A 20,250-nucleotide genomic window follows, 5' to 3' on the forward strand; every position below is an offset into this window, starting at 1 on the left:
GCTCTCGGGCTTTTATTTTAACGTTTCCAGTCCTTACGATTGTGACATGAACTGTATGATAGACCGATGCTTTTGAAATCTTAATGTGATTTAAATACCAGCAAGCTGCTGATGGCTTTAACAGAAATATCCTGCTAACATATTCATCCTGAGCCATCCTTCACATGTGTCATGTCCTGGCTACCTGAATCCTTCTCGAGATTTAGCTGGAACTATCTAAATATTTGCTTGCGATAGGCAACTGTGTGTTAGTCTGATTTAACAGGGCATTTTGGATTAAAACATTGATTTCTGTTTGTTTTCCTGATGAATTCAGTGCAGCATTTGAAGTGGAACAGCAGCACAGGCTTTCCAACCGCTGTTCTTGAGCAGAGCAGAATTGCTCCCCGGTGAAGTGTAGCATTGCTTAGCGGTGTAAAATCAGCTGGAAAACCCCAAACCTATGGGTGAAAATAATTCCTGTAACTTTGTAAGAGTGGATCCTTTCTGGGCACTCTCTTTGCCTGTTGACGGTGACAATTCCACGGAACAATCTAATGCTGCTGAGAAATGTAGCGTTAGGGGAAAAACAGTCCCAACCTTGGTCGCGTGGCAGAATTGGTGTTTCAGAACCTGCTGAGGTTTTCTCGTGCCGCTGTATCAATCAGTGTGGTGTTGGTACGCTGTCCTTTTTGCCAGTCATCTGCGTCACCTTTCTGTCTCCGATCTGACAGCCTTCTAATGTATTTGTTTTTTTAACCCCTCTGAGCAGAATAGGTGAGCTAAGTGTGTTTGCTCTGGTGGTGTTAATTCCTGCTGTGTGTCTCGGGGGCTGTGCGGGGGACACGTGCGCTGCTGCGGTCTGGGGATATCTGATTTAGATAGCGCTTGGTGATTATTTTGGGGACATACACCCTTCAGCAAATGCTTTTCTAATACTCCTACAGCACTGAAAATAAGCCCTTAGCAGCAAATCTATCCAAAGCAAACAACTGAAAAATAATTAGAAATGGTAGGCAAAGGCGTGCTCACTGTTTGACATTAAGTTCAGATCATGAGAAAATGAATGAATATCTGGTGCTGCAAAAATAGGAAGGTGTGCTTGGATGTGCAGATACTGTGTCCAAAAGGAGCTGTGCAGGGCTTTTTTTGCCCCATGGAATACTGGGTTAACCGTGGCAATACATCCCATGGCAGGAACGACAGAACAGCTCCCGCGTTGTGCCCAACCAGCCGAACTAATTAAGTCACAACTACCATATTGTTAATAATACATGAAACAGCAGTTCAGATAACCAGGAAACACAAAAGCCAAAAAATAAACACCCCAAAGAAGTCATGAAGCTAAGAATAGCTCTGAACACAAGCCGTGTGCTCTGTGGGAGGTGGGGAGTCCCAGGGGCTTTTCCTCCCGGTCCCGGGGGTTTCTGACCTGGCAGGTTGTGGGTGAGCCGTAAGTAGCTGGTTTTCTGTGCGGCTGCACGTTTGTGTGTCCTCAGATATTTCCTCTGAGCTGGGGAGTGTTTGGAGCTTTGGGATGCAAACTGCATTTAAGGGAAAAAAGGGGAGATGGCGTGTGAGGGTTTGGGGCAGGGGGACTCCATAAACGCTCATCGCCGTCCACAGTCGCCTTTCTGGCTTGGACCTACGGCATGCTTCTAATGACAAAGCAATACACAAATTCATAGCCAGGTTGCTGCCTGAGCAAATGAGTTGTCTGTAACAAGGCCGCTGTGATTTAACCCTCCAAGCCTACACTCTTGGAACCCCTGTGCTGGCAACTGCTATTCTTTACATGGGGAAAATGCACTCAAATGTAACGCTACTGGTTTTATTTCTTAAGACAGAAAGAAATGTGATTGTATGGGACAATGCAATAGGCCTTTATCCAGTTACTTGGTGTTTTAGCATGGAGCTTTGTTATTTAAAAAAAAAAAGTAAAATAAAGTAGAGCCACAGGAATACTTCATGTTATAGTAAAAACCAATCATCTCCCGTTGGCAGGACAGGACTGTGGAAATCTTTACCTTCACCTCGCTTTAGCGCAATGAGGGACTGATGTTAGCATTAAAAACTTAAACCAAAGGATGTCATCAGGAAGAATGCATGTGAATCTGGTTTTAAACTAATTCATTTTGCACCTGTTCTCTGTCCCCTGTCAATATTTATGGCATTGGAATTGAATGAATCTGTTCCATGTTATTCTCCTCCAGTGTGGGTGAAAACCCGTACAGAATAGGAGAGGGTATGGAGAGCTGCTGAGATGTAAAAAGTGTTGTCAGCGGAGTCAAGTGAGCACCTCAACTTGTCTTTTCATTCTCTGAACTACCAGCGTTGCAGTGAGAACATTTCCAAACATTTAGTGAAATTGTAGTGGGAGCCCCTCAAGTAGGGACAGCAGTTCATCACGTACCTGAAAATGAGGATAACCCCGTGTGTTCAGGGCCCCGCTTCCACACATTTCACACGTGGCGCAGCCAGGAGCGCTGATTTTGTCACCTTGTAAAAAAATCCCTTTAGGTTCTAGGTGCATGTTCACTGGGATGCTGGGCGGACTCCCTGCCCAGGGCTGCTCTCAGTCCGTCCCTCTGTCCGGCGTCTCCCTGTGCCGTTTACACGCTCTGCAGAGGTGTTGGCTGTCACTGGGTCTGACACGGGCTGAGTGTCCCCTGGGGCTGGGGAGCGGTGTGCGGCAGAAAGGAGGGTTTCCTGCGGGAATCGCCGGTGGGGCGGGCGTGCTGCGTGGTGGGGTGCGCTGCGTGGCCGGCCGGAGCCCATGGGGCGGGCGTGCTGCGTGGGGGGCGTGTGCTGTGTGGCCGGCCGGAGCCCGTGGAGGGGTGTGCTGTGTGGCCGGCCGGAGCCCGTGGGGTGGGCGTGCTGCGTGGGGCGGGCGTGCTGCGTGGCCAGCCGGAGCCCGTGAGGCGGGCGTGCTGCGTGGGGCGGGCGTGCTGCGTGGCCAGCCGGAGCCCGTGGGGCGGGCGTGCTGCGTGGGGCGGGCGTGCTGCGTGGCCGGCCGGAGCCCGTGGGGCGGGCGTGCTGCGTGGCCGGCCGGAGTGCGTTCGGTGCTGGGGAGCCTGGGATGTCAGTGAAATGTGGCGTGTTGAGGAATAAGACGATGTTGCGGTTCAGAGCTGCCAGTTCTGTATTCCTCGTGTCCCAGTTCTCTTGAACAAAGGTGTGACTAAACAAGAAAATGATGTTGGTTTTTTTCCCCCTTTGTAAGCCACATCACAGGAGCGCTTGCTGGCACCCATTGTTCTTCAAGCAGTTTTCTGAAGGGCTTTCTCATGCTCAGCTTTGAAACCATACGGCTTATACAGCTTGCCCGCCTCAGCACGCTTGATTTGTCTTTTTTTTTTTTTTATTTTGTTAATAAAAGATCTTGGCTTCTAGTAACTGCATGTGTATCAATATTTCAAATTATTTACGATGCTCTTAGGAATAGAAAGGAGGTGTTTTCCTAGCATTGATCTGAATAAAACTGCCTTGCCGGCACCTTATTTTTGTGTCTGAATGATCATCCTTTCAATAAAATTGCGGTGCTAGAGAAGCATCGAGATCCGTGGGCATCGCCGAACTGTGCTGCTTCATCCGTACACCAGGCATGGCCCTCTATTGTTCCTGGCCGTGGCCTGTGGGAAGCACTGGGAACAGCGTTAGCCGTGCAGCAGCATCCTCTGCCGCCCGCCTTCATTGTCTCAGCGCCTGCAGAATACCTGGAACGGGCTGCACTTGGCAGCCAGAGAACAGAAATTTGGAGTTGGAGGCGCCTGAGGAAAAAAGCTGATTGAGCTGAGTTTTGCGGGCTGGGAGGGGAGAAGGGGCTGCGGGCAGCGCGGGCTGATGCTGCCTGACCCGGCAGCACCTCTCACCCAGTCCTGCAATTAAAGTCCCCTAACGAGACCCTGAAATGGAGGGGGGTCGGCTCCGCAGGAGCTCAGTGCTGTTGGCTGTATTGGGTAGTTGGCAGATTGAGCGCGTTCTAGCTGATTTAGGGTCAGGAATACCATGAAAAGGATTTGGGGGGAGAGGGGTATTGAGGCATCTCCCTCTGCAGGGGGAACGCAGGCAGTGAGGAATAAGCTAAATAATCACATATTGATAAGTGTGGAAGATTTGGAAGGAGGAGGAGAGCGCAGGCTTGTGAAGGAAACCAGTGGGCAGCAGGATTTTTTTGAAATTAAAAATCAGCAACAAAAGGGCTGCAAGAGGCATGTTTAGTTGTGTTTCTTTGTTTGGCTGGCTCAGTGCAGAGGGGTTCGGGAGGGCAGGGCGGGAGGTGGCGGGGAGCGGGGCTGCAGAGCTCTCCAGGTGCGCAGGGCAGCGCAGGAAAAGGATTTGGCAGCTGTAATCACATGGAGACAGAGGAGAGGAGATTTTTACCTTAAAATCCTGGCTGAAGGCCAGGTGACAGGGTGGGTATGGACATCTGATGGCTTGGGCAGGCCAGTCCCAAACTGGAAATTCCTTAGATTTCACCGGACTGCATGAGCACTGGGAGAGAACCGGGTTTTGGGGGATTTGTGCCCTAAACCATCACTTGGTGACCCCAACTCTCTCACTCAGCCCTAATTAGCTGGAGGTGGCACGTGCGATTACCGAGCGCGTGCGGAGCGTGTGACGCTTGCTGTGCCCTCCCACGGCCCCTCGTCCCAGCTCTCTCCTGTGCGGATTCTGGAGCTGGATTTCACGAAAGATCCCTGGAAATGCAGTTGTTGGGGATTCCTACTGGCCTTTCTTGCACTGTGGTTGCAAAGAGCTGAATCCTTTCAAATCCTGTTAGAGAGCACAGACAGTGTGGTAGGGAAAGCACTATTTAGCCTGCCTTCAGAAAAAAAGCCATTTTCATTTCTTGCCATTTCCATTTCTTCCCATATAGTAGAAGCAGCGTGAGGGAATAATTCCCACTTCAGAATAAATTACCAGCTTTGCTGAAATTGCAGTCCCGGGGCCTCCGGGGCTCTAATGGTGTGATAAAAACCCGTCCCTTTTGGTGCTGTGGGTCAGCATCGCTCGTGAGGAATAACTTCACCCCAGCACCCAAGTGTTTGCTGCAGACAGCGTGGCTGCGGAGCGGGTGATGCGTGGCTACCTGCGAAAGGCTCTCGCCTGCGCTCTGCATGCATGCGATTTGCATCACTTGTCCTGCCTGAAGCCACTAACGAGCTTAAGAACTCGTCTGTTTTCTCTGTGCGTAACAAAAATTAAACCCTTCCCTCCAAACAAAAATGCTGTCGCGTGCTCAGCCCGCTACTTTCACCCAAGCACAATGGGCAATCGCTGACCTTGCCGGAGATGCCACCCTGAAGCTCATTACTGGATAATTAGGTGATCCTTAACCTTTCCATGAAGTTTGGGGGTTTGGGGAGCTCGGAGAAGTGATTTTTATACTGATAACATGACTTTACCCAAGACCTGGCCTCGAATTCCAGGCGCTGGGCTGTTCCAAACTCCATCTGTCCACTAAGTGAATGTCAATCCCATTCCAGCTTGCGTCTGTTTCCACGGAAACCGTCAGCGGCCATGGTGAGAAATGGACCATGGAGGGGCCGGGAACCAACGCAACAGCGGCAGTTTTACTTTTCGGTGCTTGAACGTGATTAAAACCTAGTTAGCTGCAATAGCCCTGCGTAGAGCAGTGATTCGGTACCGTCTGCTCAGCTAGTTCTCTTGAAGGAGGCTGTGTTTTGTGGCAATGAAACGTGGTCCATTTAAAAATTAAAGGGAAAAGTGGCTTCAGGTGCTGCCCCTGAGGTCTCATTCCAGCTCTTGGAGCTTTACACTTTCCCATCTAGATTATGGGGTTTGTATGGTGTGCTCCTCTCTCTTTCCTTTCTAGCAGGCTGGAAAGCTCACGCAGGCGCCCGCAGACCTGTGCAGCTCCTCGACTGGACAAAGCGAGCCGGGCGTGCATTCTCCCGCATCCACCCGGAGGAGCGTTTATCTGTGGAGTTAGACCCCCTCCACAATATGAAGTGTTTAGGTAAATTAGAAATCAGTGTCTTGGTCATGTGAAAAGAGCAACAAAGCATCTTGGTGCTACCAAGAAACGGGTTGTGTTTGGTTTGGTTTGGTTTCCCCCCCACATTTACATTATTTTTTCTTTAATTGAGAGTTTAAATTCTGCACAAGCCAGAGTTATAAGTCTGCCTTGCTTTCTAAAGAGAAGCGTATTTCTGCCTGTTAATACAGTCATTAAAGAAAATGTTTATCTTGGTTATTGAAATGAGTAGTGAGGCTCTCACTTTGGAGCTCTAAACCAGGATATTATCTGTTATTTTAGTTTAAAGAATGTTGCTAGCACACTTGGGCTTAAAATGTTTTACTGTGACAAATAGCTGAAGCTGAAATTCTGGTGTCTGGGGATATCCCGTGTGGGTATATTGTATCCTTGTGCATTGTGACTGCAATACGAGGCAGAAACTCCGCAGCTCCGAGCTCTTTGCAGCTGTTGTCCACCATCACATCCTCTTTGGCTCAGATCTCTGGAGACTGGGATTGCCAGGGCAGAACTGGCTGTGGGCAGGCGGGTGCTGGGGATGGTCCCCGGGGCCGGGGCTGCGCGGCAGCCGCTTGCTGTGGCCGCAGAGGGACCTTTGTGGCGTGTCCCTCCTTATCAGCTGTTTACCCTCAGCGCTGTGGGAAAGCCCAGCTCGCTGCAGCTTTCTCGGCTCTTCCAGCAGCTCCTGGAAACTTTGTACCGGTTCCTGTGTGGTTTGCCCGGTAGCTGCGAGCATCTCCCGCTGCCGCTGTGGTTCCGCTTCAGCTGGCAGCTCCTGCAGCTGCAGGCGTCCCGCTGCCCCTCGCCCCGCTGCCCCTCGCCCCCCGGCCCCGCTGCCCCTCGCCCCGCTGCCCCTCGCCCCGCTGCCCCTCGCCCCGCGGTCCCGCTGCCCCTCGCCCCCCGGCCCCGCTGCCCCTCGCCCCGCTGCCCCTCGCCCCGCTGCCCCTCGCCCCGCGGTCCCGCTGCCCCTCGCCCCCCGGCCCCACTGCCCCTCGCCTCGCTGCCCCTCGCCCCGCGGGCATGTTTACCATGGGGCAGCTTCACGTTTGGGCTGCTTGTACCACAGCCCATTGGATCCTTGAGCTCTGAACTGCATCTCTACCCTAGTGCTCTTGTGCCAGTCACTGGGGTGTATGAGGGCGTTTTTCTCTCGCCCATCCCTCTGCCCTGTGTGTTGAACATCTCAATGTTAAATCAACACTCTCAAATCCTGTAGCTGAAAAGCAAGGGGTAGTACTGATTGTTTCTCCACTTGTTGTTGCTACGAGCTCCTCCAAAGTTCCCTCTCCCTCTCCCCCACCACGAGCACGTTCTGCTTGGAGCTGGAGGAAGCGCAGGGTGCCCTCCAAGTAGCAGAGCACTCGCTTGTGAAGAGCAGCTTGTGGAGCACTTGTAGGACTCTTGTCCCCAGCACTCAGCACACTTCAGTGTTTAGAAGCCACAGCCTGACTTCAAGGGACCTTCCTGAAAATTCAGTTGGAGGCGCCCGCGACATTTCCATAAAACTAGGCCGAACTGTTTAAAAGCTTTGTGCTTCCCAAGAAGAAGTTGTAATTATGCTGCTTTGCCAGAGATCTGGTGGTTTATCCTCTGCAGCTCACGCTGGCTTCACGGTGACCTGCACTGATGCACATGAAGTCTTCAAGGTCTGGATGTTGCTGGGTTCCCCTTGAGATGAGGCGATGCCTCTGCCTGCAGAGCAGCTGTCTTGTAGCCACAAATTTACATGTGAAATGTCCAGGCATGAATAAAGTCGGTGTAACTGTAGGTGAGATTTACATTGAAGCTGGAAGCTGTATGATGAAACTGTCCTGGTCTCCAAGCCAATTGTAGCTGCTGATGCTCAGGAGTGATCTGCACCATGAGGTGCCTGTGCTGTCCCCGAGCTGACCTGCCTCTGGTGGACTCTTCCAACGCGTGGCACGATCTGGCAGCGTGATATAGAGTTACCGCACACTTGTGGGGTTAAACGGCTCCGGTTTTAGTGCGGTCCTGTGAAGGATGCTGGGCTGAAACAGCCGTGCTCGCTGGCTGTGGGACCTGGGGAGAGGTGCAATACTGAACTTGCATGCGCTTAAAAATCAGTGGCGAAAATCACCATCAGGCTTTAAAGTGCCTTTGCTGGCTGTGTGGCCCCTGTTTGTGTACCTGTACGGAAAGCACAGAGAAGGAGCCGGGGGGGTCGTGGTCAGCGCCGCCGTGGGGCAGGGGATGACCTGTACCGAAGCGTTGCTGCCAGACGCTCTTCTAACCTCGGCTTCTTCAGGCAGTCTCACGCTTTTTCTTGCCTGGCAGAAGGAAAGACGTAGGAAGAGAGTTCTGAGTCTCCCTAAGTGTGTTTTAAGGGCTTTCCTTCCCCTCTCATTCCCCAAAGAGTACCATGTCACCATCATACGCATTATGAACTGTTCTCTCCACCCTGTTTTTTAATGCCATGACGTAAGCCCGCACGCCCTCTCCCCTCTGGTCACCTCCAAGCCCTTCCCTGCTCCCTTGCTGGTCCATATTACTCACTGCACAGCAGAATGTGGCCAACTGGACCCCGCTCCCTCCAGACTCAGTCCACGCAGCGCATGGCGTATCCGACATGCGGCATTCCTGGCCATCTACCCCTGGGTGATGTGGGTTTATTTTTATTTCACGGCAGTGGGATGTTGACTCAGTCCGGCTTGTGCTGCTCAATAAACCTCGGTGGCTTTCTGCAGTGTCACCTTGCTGGCTGCTGCCTGCTTTGTGTGACTGGTGATTCCTGTCCGTGCAGTGTATAAATTGTGTATTTGTTCTCTGTTGATGGACTCTTCTTTTTTAATGCTTCTCTGGTCCATCTAGATCATACATGAACCCATAGCTTGTGTTCTGACTCGCTTGCTGTCTCTCCAGCTATTACCTGCAGGTGAGCCTGTGCCTTACTAATAAAGTACCGTGTGACTTGCTAATAAAATATTGACTAGTGTGGGGCCTGCCCCGGGGGTCCTGCTGTGTGTGTTGTTGTGTTTCATCACGGAATCGTTAGGTTTGGGGAAAGGCCGCGTCTGCCTGCCTGCCGGTGCTTTTCCTCAGGCCATATATCCCTCGCTGCCTCCCAGGAGCAGCCTCAGAATCACTGAGGAGCGAAGCCCGGCTCACCTTGTTGCAAACCTCTTATCATGGCATGGCTTTGCAAGCTAAGTGTGTTTAATCGCTCCCTTTCTGAATGGCCAAGCAGTGTCACGCATGTATAGGTAGATAAATGCCAGTTAATGAGTGGATATAAAGCAAATCACTCCCAGCACAGGTCTGTAAATGCTGTCCAGCCTATTTAAAGGTGCTATTTGTTGCCACGACTGATCAAACCTGGGGTGCAAGCAAATGTGTGTATTTAAATACACCTCTACTGATATGGGTAAAGGATGAAGGAGCTGGGCCAGCTTCTAATGGGAGTTAAATGGGCTCTTGTGGAAGCAGTGTTCCAGTGACTGGGCTTCTAGTTGTTGAAAGTGGCTGAATTGCCTATGTCTGGCTTGTGGTTTCTGTTATTTTACCACCGCTTAACAGTTCTGGTATGGAGACATAAACCAACATCCCGCTGTCTTGCTGGGGAGTCTTCTCCCAGCAGATTTCTGCAGGCAGCGCCGTGCCGCCTGCTGGAAAGGCTCTTCTGGCCCTGCCTGCGCGCTCGGCAGCGCGGGCGCCGGGTCCTCTGCCTTCCTGGGCTGCGGTAGCCAAGGTGCAGTGTGGGCAGGGCGCGGGGTCCCTCTGCCTGTGGCAGCCGTGGGTTTGCCGTGGGGAATGGGCCACACGCGGGGTTTCGCTTTCCCCAGCCCGTGCCTCTGATCGTTCTGGAAAGAGTCTTGAAGTGCTAATTGCTTAGTAATGAAAAGTCTAATTGCCAAGCAATTAACTTTAAGCACTTAGTGGCTGGTGGAGGTTCAGGCTGGTGTGATGAAGATATTAATAACTGCAGGTTCCAGCCTAAAATCTCGTCTGTTCCCTCTGCAAGTGTTGGTGCCGTGGGACCCCCACACCTTGACTCCCCGAGTCTGTAACTCTTCTGCCTTACCAGAGCCCGTGTTCCCGTGTGCTAATTCCCTAATGGACAATCAATTAATGATCTGCTCTTCAAAAAAACAAAGCAACAAAAAAACCCTTGTCTGAACTCAGTGGTACAGGTGAGTGTGTTAACACCACCTTAGGAATTAAGAAACTTGTTGAAGTCAGGAGGTGTTGCAGCACCGTTCAGTTGGGCTAAATTTTTCTTGACTGACCTAATACATTAAACCAGTTGAGTTGTGAAATTTTAAGAGGAACTTTTCCACTTAGCTCGTACTCATTTGTAAGTACTGCGCTCCTGCATTAAGAAGAGGGAGGAAAGGTTTTAGGGTGAGTTTAGTTGGGCTTGGCAGCGTGACCTCGGCCGTAGCTGTGCTGCGGGAGGGCGTGTGGACGTACACCTGGGCGCTGCTGATGACACTGTGTTCTGCGAAGGAAAACACAACTGGTGTGTTCGGGTGGGTTAGCTTCTCCAGGAAGCCTCTGTGGGCACCTGATAGCTTTTGGGTAATGGATGCGCTATAACTTTACTCTTCCCTGCGGGAAACTCTAGGTTTCTGTACCTGCAGAAGTTCTGCCCATGTTAATGAGAATATACTGAGCTCTAGCCTCATCTGAACTTTTATTCCCTACATTCAAGTGCTGCCAAGTCAGCTTTGGGTTTAAACTCTGCTTAGTGTTTAGTGCAGCACGGTGGTTTATAAGACATCCGGGGAATGTTTGAGAGTGTTTGGTTACAGGGATTCTAGTGGGAATGCAGGAGTTTTGTAGAGTCTTTGACTTGAATTCTGGGGGGGATTGAAGCTCTGGAATGGAGAGCTGCTCAGCTCAGGTCGGCGTCTGTCACCCGTGTCCTCGGCCGGGGCAGCGAACGGAGGACACTGGTGTTTGACGTGACGCTGGGAAAGTGAGGATAAGGAAATATAAAGTCTGTATTCTTTGGAAGTGTGTGTTGCACTTTGAATGCAAAGAGGGATCAAAACTAAAGACAGAGGAAAGCTAAAGTCCCAGCAAGGTGTTCTGCTCCATGGACAACTGCTACAGACCAAGCTGAAGTTGAAGTAATGTGATACTTCTTTTGAAACTGCATAGAAATAATAGGTATTTCCAAACGAAAGATGATCCCGTCTTAAATGCTTAATCTAGAACTGAAAATACATTCAGATTGCAGTTTTAGTCTGAAGAAGTAGTTCTGGTCAATGTATTTCAGCTGGGGATGAGTCAGAACATAGGAATCCTCAAAAATATTGCATGAAGTTGTTATTTAACATAGCCTTTTTAGCCTGCCTGGGCTTAAGGCTTCTGTAAATTCAAGTGGAGGTTATAAACATGCACGTCTTAGATTTTAAAACCCAGTTTCTCTTCTGCAGTCCTCTGGGCCGTGATCAGTGGTGCTCAGTACCCTTAGCTGCACCGCAGGGGATTAGGCCGCTGAACCGGGCCCCGCATTGTCAGACCGTTTTGAGGGATGCTCTGAGGGAAATAACATCATTATTTAAAGGCAAAACAAAATGTTCTCAAAGTTGCATTTCGGGTCAGATTTTAGGTTGGTTAATTAAATGTTCCATTGAAGGAATGCCTTGCCCTTCCCTGAATGTCCTTCGTTGCTTTTTTTCCTCCGCTAAAGCAAGTTCGGAGCTTGCCGAGCAGTAACATGTTGTCTTTGGATGTCGAGTTTGCAGCTGAAAGGGCCGTGGTGGTGAATGGGCGGCTTTGTGGAGGGCGCGGGGCCGTCGGGCGGGCTGAGCAGCCGCAGGGCGCACCTGCCCGCGTCCCACACCGCACCGCCGCAGCACCGCAGCGCCACACCACCGCACCGCTCCTACGCCGGTCAGCACATCTTGAGTCATTTAAACCCAGCAGCTCGGAGGTTGTGCAACACTGTGATTGTAACAGAGACAAGAGCTTTAGTATTTACTGCAGAAAAATCTTGCACCTTGTTCTGCAAAATAAAGTCTTGGAAATAATTAGTTATTCCGTTTTGTGTGCGCCAGGAACGGTGCCAGAGCTATCCGAGCACAGTGACATATGATTGATATTTTACCAGACTCGGCCTTCTGCCTTGAAGGAATTTAGTTTGCATTTTGCATGTATGGAAAATCAGATGAGCAGGGCTTCTTTTTAAATTCTTTTTAAACCATGATTAACTTGATTGGCAAAGCTTGTGCTCCTTCTGAAAACACAACTGTCAAAGATGCCTCGAAATATTTCTGACTTGTTTTTTCAGACTACTTATAGGCATCTCACAGGGCGTCATTAGCGTAGCTGTCACGGAGGCAGCTTTTTGCGGAGCCTATTTAAAGTTCTCATAGGCAATTCTTTGTAAACATGTGATATTTAATATAGCTGGTATTTGTGTGTAGTAGTAGCTGCTGCTGCTGTTCCCTGGGATATTTCAGAGAACTGCGCAGTCCGTGTGCGCTCTAGCCTTCCTGTTTCGCAGGCGGTCCCGCACGCACCTCCCGTCCTCTCCTCGTCTCCGTAGTCTGCCTGTCTTCGTTAAGAGGAAGCCTTAAGGACTGATTCCCTGGGCAGTGATATAGCGAAGGCCACGTGTCAGAACATCTCTTAAGTGTGAGAGCTTTGGTTTGAAGTTGGCAGCCTTGGCTCAGCTTGGGTCTGATTGCCCCGCTCCTCGTGCGGCAGATGCCGGGGTTTTCCTGTGCCGCACCTGAGCTGTTGCCGCAGCCTGCCTGGCTCTGCTTGTGCACAGTTAGTGTGTTATTTTTTCAGATGGGTTTTGAGAGGCGAGAAGCCGGTGGTGGGCTCAGCGCTGCGGGAATCGGTGGTGTTTGTGCTGGCAGAGAAGCGGTTTGTGCTCGGGGAGGAGGTTGGCTTTCCGGCCGTGTGCTTCTTGGTGTCTTTAATGACATGCTTGCTTATTATTTTTCCCTAGAGCCCTTGAACTGCTTGGTACACAAACAGTTGAGAGAATAACAGCCAAGACTAGTGGCTCCTGGCTGCAGATGTCGGAGTGGCCGTGTGTTCTGCTGCTCTCCGGTGGGCAGCACGAGGGACGGACGCAGGATCAGAACGCTGGTCGGGAATGGCCGTACGCTCTGGCACCCTTGAGACATCTGTTCCCTCTGAGTTTCCTTCTTATCCTGGTGCATCCCTCTTGTTGAAAGGCAAAATAAACACGTCCCATCTTTGCCTTCAGAAGCTTTGCCTTTAATGCAAATATGTAAGCAGACAGTGAGTACAAAGCTTGATCTGGTTTTGATGGCGGCTGTTTGAGTTGCTGAGGTCACACATCTTTTTTTTTACTCTAGCATTTACTGAAAAAGTTAACACAGTAATATGGCTTTTCAGCATCAGTGATGGGGAAAGGAAGGCCGGTGCCCTTCCAAAAAGCAGTGTGCTTTTTCCAGGTGTTGCATTTGTCCCCCAAACAACTGACCTTGTCATCTTTCCACTCTGCCCTAGACTCGTGCATCATTCTCTCCCATGGATGTCAAAAGAGCTGGCTTTTCTCCACTAGATGTGAGCTGGGTTAAGCAGTTTACTCCTAACGGAATAAACTTATCCAGCAAGCGAAGTGAGTTGAACGGTTCTGGATGCGATCTCTTCTCCCGAAGCGTGTGCCAGCCTTTGGAGAGATGTCAGAGCCCGAACCCAAAGCTGCCCGTGGGCATGGCTGTGCAGCGCGGCTGCCGGAGCGGGGCTCGAGCATCACCGCCGGCCACGGCAGCGCCGAGCGGCTCCCCTGCCGTGCGCCGCGCCTCTCCGCGCTTCCCACGCGGCTTGGGCAGGGGCACTTTGCCTTTTGCTTCCTTGTGAGCGCTGCTCTCTGGGGCTGTGGAGACAGTGGAAATGTAATTCTGGCTTCCTGCAAAGCGCTTCAGAGCACAGCCAGCGGGCAGGATCTGAAAGCAGATAATGGGGGCGAGCGGCTCCAGCCCGCGGTTGTGCGGGCGCTCAGCCCTGCGAGCCCAGCGCCGCTCCTGCTCCTCGCCATTGCCAGCACACAGGTGCAGCGCTCTTGTTTTTAAAGCATCGCATATAATTGCAGTTGTTGGAGCACATTCTGCAACACTCCCAGCGATGTGGCTGGAGCGCAGGCTTTCGCAACGGAGCTCTAATTACGGTGTTGGACCAGGGAGTGGAGCAGAGTCCCAGGCAGCTCCCAGAGAGCCTCTCGATCCCTTCTTGCAAACCTTTGGGAAGCTCTGGAGACACGGGCTACGTCCTCCGGTATGATATTCGCGTGGCTGTCGGGCAGTGCTGGCGAACGGTTAGAGAGAGAAACGAGCCTTTTCTGCAGCCTAATGAGCTTGGTGTAAACAGTTTTCTGTGGAGCATGTGGGCGATGGAGCTTTCGATGGGCTTCCGGAGAAAAATTGGGGCTGGACCCCGGGAGGACAAATAGCAGCCTGGAACGATTACCGTCTTTTGAAGTGTTGGGATCGAAACGATGCTTCCGCTCTTGGGACTCGCGCAGCATTTGGGTGGTTCAGGCCGGGGTACCTGATGCTCCTGTGATTTATCCGGATTTCCGAGAGCCCCTGGGAGGTTCCTTCCTGCAACACGTTCCTTACAGCGCTGAGAATTATTCTGCTGTAAAAGCAGCAGGGAGAAGGGAGCCAATCCTCCAGATGCTCACAGTTCCAGGGCTGTTGTCATAGTGTAAGCTGTGCCAATTTAAATGGATATAACTTCTTCAAGTAGACAAGGGCTGAGAGTCGACAAAACGATGCCTCGCACAGGAAGATTCGTGTTGTCGTAACTCTTTGTATATTACTGAAGTGGCACATGGATTAGGAGCTTTAAAAGCTTTACATTTCTGTGCATCACCTCCTCGGAATGAATGCAGCTCCGTAGCGAAGCTTTGGAAGGGAAATGGTGCTTGAATGGATAGTCCCAGACTAGTTTCCTCTGATTTCGCTTGCGATGGAGTGCGAGAGATGGAGAGACAGATGCTGCAGCTGCGTGATTACAGAAAATGCAGCTGTTAACACACTTGCTTATTTTCCTACTAATGAGGCATCAACTCTCCTCTGATTTTGCTGTTTGGGTAGTGGTTTTTTCCTAGCAGAAAATTGGACCAGTGCTGGTTTTTACTGTTTTTCTTTGTTCTGCTCTGGTTTGGGTTCAACAGCTGTCAAGAGGGTTTTTCAGAACTAGTCTGGTTTGAGGAAGGAGGCAGCAATTCCAAGAGCTTTAAAGTGCTCGGGGGGCTCCGGACGCAGCTGGTTAGACCAAGCTGCTTCCTTCGACTTGTTTCATTTCTCATAGAGTTACACTTCAGTGTCTTCTCACTGTTAATCCGGTTCCTCAGCTGCAGGCAGGAGATGGGTGGTTCTGGCTCAAGTATCTTTGCTTTCGGTTCTTCAGATTCTCTCGTGATTTCTCAGAGGCTTCTGGGCACAGCTGGTTTTTCTTCTTTGCTTTGTGAAGCAATCCGGAGGTGGAAGGAGGATGGAGAGCCCTGACAGCCTCCCGTGCTGGCCGTACAGTGCTTGCTGTGAGTAGACCCGGCGTGACTCTGCTTTTGCGGCGTGATGCGCTTGGCTGCCAGAGGGTTTGGTGTTGAGCAGCCCTCAGCAGCTCTGCTTCTGTGTGCCGGAAAGGGGGTCTCTGGCTGACAGGGAGTCAGTCTGAGCTGCGCTGTTTGCTGGGACGAGGATGAGCAGGAGCAGCCCTGTGCAGAGCAGCCCGCGGGTGCGGGTGGTGGTGGAGGCACAGGAAGACCTGATGGCAGTGCCAGCGGTGCCTTGTGTTCAGCAGAGCCATAGCGTAAGGCGTGTAGTGCCTGTTGCTCAGTGTGTGTGTGCTTGTTGTGCAGTTCAGCAGGTTGTTTTCCTCATGCCCATGCAACACCTGCCGAAGCTGGCGCTGCCGTCGCTCCAGCAGCTGCACAGCGAGTGCCCCCGGGAACCGGGAAATGCACAGCGTTCCATGGGCAGCCGCGACTGTGGGGAGAGGGGAGGGAGCTTCTCCCAAAGACACGTCGAGGAGCTGATCTGAAACACTGCGCTTGGATTCTGTGGGATATGGAGCCAACTCCAGCATCTTTTCCCTTCATCTTTCACAATAAGTTGTGATAAATTCATGTGGCATATGGCTCTGAGATTACAGGATTAATTACGGATGCTGAACCTGGTTGTTCTCACCTCCATTAGAGTGTTATATCAGAAAAAGGACTTGGGATGTTAGTCAGTGCTCCAGGTTCTACAAACCGCTCTGTGGGTCATGGTGGTGGTTTATTGTGGTGATATCACGGGCAAGTTCTCTGTCTGCAAACTGAACCTTTTTAGCCACACTTCGTAACTGTTCCACTCGGAATTGGTTAATTTCTACCGATAATATACTGGTAATATTGAGCCAGCACAGAGCGGGCGGGATTCAGTCGTGCATTTGAAAACAAACAGAATTCACCTGGCTTTGGACTTCAGGTTTTCAGTGGGGTGTGATCTGGAAGGACGACTGTGTCCCAATCTCCGAAATGAGGGGTTGGGGAGGGCCGGCTGGTCATTGGTTTAGTTTGGGGTTGGTTTGTTTAGCCAAGGAGTCTGTTGTAGAGGTTTTTGAGAGTAATGCTGACTTCTGTGTTTGCTTTAGTTACTTTGGTCGTATTTGCCTATTGTCCTGTGTTTCTGCTGTGAAGCTGGATTTGGGGGCATTTGTAGTCCCGTTGCTGGATGGTACTGGTGGTGTCCTTGCTGGTACTTAAAGGATTTAAACTCCAGCCCTCTGGCAGACGGCAGAGCTGCGTGTGGTCGGTTTGGCCTCCCATGCAAGAGTTCCAGTTCTGGAGGAAATTGTCTGTCTGACTCGATAAGCATCATCCTCGTCTCCAGAACCTGGTTTTCTGATCAGAAAAGCACGGATATATGGAAATGTTTGCTCCTCACAGAGCCCCTCGGTTGGACCCCGTGTGTAATGGGGTGTGAGGGGTTGCTCACCCCCACACGTGTTGGGAAGAGGCTGACATTTAGAAAAGCCATGTGCAAACCACACTGGCTTCCAGTTCCCAAGTTTCTTTTAGTTAACGCGTATATAAGCAAGTCAATTAAAGCACATTGGGCTTATTTCAAATAGATAATCTAATTATCAGCTTGATTAAACCATATCAAATGAACAGTTCTTGTAATTCAGTAGCTTTGTTCTGATCACTGCAAAGCAGTAGGAGCTTTAATTAAAAGACTGGAAGTGTCAGAGCAGCGTCGATGGTGTCAGTTGAGGGGGTTCCAGCCCAATACCTGATTGCAGGGACAACCAAACCGCTCCGAGGGTGACGATAACGCTGAGACCAACTCTTTGGTGCCCATAAAGCACTGACTATTGCATTTCTTGTTATTTATGAAAGCAGTTGTCCTTTTCTGCTGTTTCCGATGCTCAAATACAGACTTAATTAAATCCATTCCACTGTCGCTCAGTTAGCCCGATTTTTTGTGTTTGTAGGTAGGTATCACCGGCCCGTGTCCTTTCGTGGCATTAGCCCTGCAGCCTCTTCAGCGAGCATGTGCTGCTTCAGACTGCAGGGCTGCCCCATTCCGCCGATACCTGCCGAACCTGCTGATGTGGCTCTTTAATGTCCACAGCATTTAAAAAATGCAACTGTAGGGAATGACAACAGCAGCGAGTAGCCAGGTTCTAACCTGCAGAGAGATTTGCATGTATTTAATTTATTCATGTTGGCAGATCCCTGCTTAATAGACCGAGTTTACTTTTCACATGAGTAGGTGGACTTTTTATTTTTCTTTGTCTAATTATTTCAGAAAACGCCAATGAAGCAGCCTGCCTGTAGCAACACGCAGCAGTTGAGTACCTGGGATTTGTTCCTGCTGTACGCCCTGGACCAGCCCGGAGCAGCCTGAGTAGATCTGAGGAGAATTCGTAGCACACAGCTGGTGTGACGGGGGCCGCACTCGGGCTGGTCAAACGGCTTTCCGCCCCTGCCCCGCTTCTCCAGCCGCTGTGGCGTGTGCCGCCACCGCCTGGCTTTTAATTACTGTTGTGTTCTATGGCTTAATATTAAACCACATCTCATTGCATCCTGTCTCTTAATTGGCTTAACTGGCCATCACCCAAAAAGACTCTACTCTGTATAGAAACAGGCTTCCCCAAATGTTTCCTAATTGGCGGCTGGTGCTCTGTGAGGAGATGGGTCCCTCTCGGTGATATTAATAGGTGTTTTCTTCTCTTCCTTCCCAGGACTGGACATTGATCCTATGACGCATGCCCGGAAGAAACAGCTTTTCCTTCTGAAACATCCAGCCGGTTCTGCTGGCCAAGCTTCGGCGGCGACGGGCAGCGGCAGGATGGACAGGAGCGCGGCCGAGCGCGGGGAGCAGCGGGACGGCGATGCCACCGAGGCTCCCAGCTGCCCGAGCGGGTTTGTGGGGACCAGCAAAAGCAAGAACTTGCGCGAGGTGCGCAAGACGTACCCGCTGCGGAGGCGCCTGCTCCCCGCCGTGAACAAAAAGACCTGCAAAGTGCTCCTCACCAGGCTGGAGGATGTGGCTGGGTCTCTGTCAAAGCAGAGCCAGAGCTGTAACAAAAAGGACCTTCCCAGCTGGATGGAGAACTTGGGACCTGCTTTGTTCTCCGAACAAGTTCAGCCTGTGGGAGCAGGAAAGAGTGATTCATCTGGGGAAAAGTGCACAATAAATTACCCGGGGACAGAGCAAGACCTTGATGCTGCTCCTTCCGAGCCCAGGAAACGCAGGCTGGCCTCGCTGAACGCCGAGGCGGTCAACAACCTGCTTTTTGAACGGGACGATGGCTTGTTATCGGGCAGGCGTTTCCGCAGAGACTCTGTGAAAGCCGGTGGAGACTGTACCGTTAAGGGCTTGCACTGCAAAGCCGGTGACAACTGGCCTGCGCTGGAAAAAACAGCTGTGAAAATAGGCAAAGGCAAAACCCGGCATCAGCCCAGTCAGAAATGCAATAGCTGTGAGCATTCACTGGACGAGGTGTTTGATGATGGGACGAAGAGGGAGGACGGTGCCGTCTCCTATCACCCCACCCCAAAGCGACTGGCCAGCCTGAACGCCGTGGCCTTCCTGAAGCTGACCCACGAGAAAGAGCAGCCCCTCAAGCAGAGGAGCAAATCGGACGGAGAGGGCATGTCCGAGAACCACTGTTCAAAAGCTACGCTCAAATGGGCCAAAGCCGGCCGGAAGAATTGTGTCAAATCCAAGAAAGAGCTGGCTAGCTTAAAAATGGAGGCTCAGCCCGGCTGGCGAGGACTTGCTCTGGGTGCTTTTGGGAAAGGGGAGCAGCGGGACTCGGCCAGGCTCTACGGGACGGCGGAGCCCATCCCGTACGAGTCGCTGTCGAGCTCCTACGCCAGCACGGAAGGGTTCTACCACAGACTGCCTTTGCTCATGGGCGGCCAAGCTTCCATGAAGCCGGAGTACGGAAGACCTGGAGAGAAGTCCCCGACCCCCAAGCAGGAGTTCCATCAGCCTTCCTTCCCCGTGCAGCAGTTCCCTCCCCTGCCCGTGCCTGGGAACCACGCGGATTGTGGGTGTCTCTATGAGTCCTCGGGTCTGACTCCCTTGAACGGGTTTTACGTTTATTATGGCCAAAGTGGATACAGTGGCTACTCTCACTGCTCCGTTTACCCCAAGGACGAGCTTTCGCAATCCGCTGCCTGCGAGGGGCTCCTGGTCTCGCCCGGTTCCTTGCCGTCGGGTGCCCATTTCCAGCCGCTCCACTGGTGTAACTCCCCGTACTGCTGTGGAGAAGGAGCCACCATCAACAGCTACAGCGTCTGCGGCGTCGTGCACGTGCCGGAGGGCCGGCTGAGCAGCGTGCACGCCGGGCGGAACAGCTACCCCTACAAAATGCCTTTTGCAGCAGGTAAGGTGCAAAGTGCGAGCAAACCTCGTTGGGCGTTCCTAGGAGAAGAGGGCTGGTTTGCGCGGTGGCTAACGAAGGTATCTCGTTGCCAGGAGGCAAACTCCCTTGTGCCGGGCTCGTCTCGCTTGGCAGCCGAACTGCACTTCAGAAAGAATCCGTGTTTCGCCTCCCCTTCCCCCATTTTTAGCCCTGAGGGCTTTTCCCACTGCAGAGTCTTACTGGTGTGGAAAGCACAGAATCGGTGAAAGGATTTGGGCAGTGAGGAGGTGACTCATGGCTTGCCGTGCTGGAGCTAACGGCTTAGCTTTGATCTGCAGAAAACGAGTGGGTTTTAGCTCCCCGGTGCTGTGCGCGGCTCCTGCTGTGCCGCGGTGTCTGAGCCGTCCACAGGGCTCCTCGCGGGGCCGAGCGCCCTTGCCAAGCGCAGCACC

The 20,250-nt window shown here is 51.7% G+C and overlaps 1 protein-coding gene across 1 annotated transcript in view; it reads left to right on the forward strand.

The window, feature by feature from the left end:
* BAHD1 (bromo adjacent homology domain containing 1) overlaps positions 1 to 20,250 on the forward strand; it is a gene marked incomplete at its 3' end in the record, with an annotated part of 30,815 nt that overhangs the window by 1,710 nt on the left and 8,855 nt on the right. Inside the window, exon 2 of the mRNA XM_080345873.1 lies at positions 18,167 to 19,819. Coding sequence (XP_080201999.1) covers positions 18,184 to 19,819 — 1,636 coding nt within the window. The 5' untranslated portion in view covers positions 18,167 to 18,183. The remainder of the gene's footprint in view (positions 1 to 18,166; positions 19,820 to 20,250) is intronic.

This window comes from Nesoenas mayeri (genome assembly GCF_963082525.1).
Source record: "Nesoenas mayeri genome assembly, chromosome: 5".
Lineage (NCBI taxonomy): Eukaryota > Metazoa > Chordata > Aves > Columbiformes > Columbidae > Nesoenas > Nesoenas mayeri.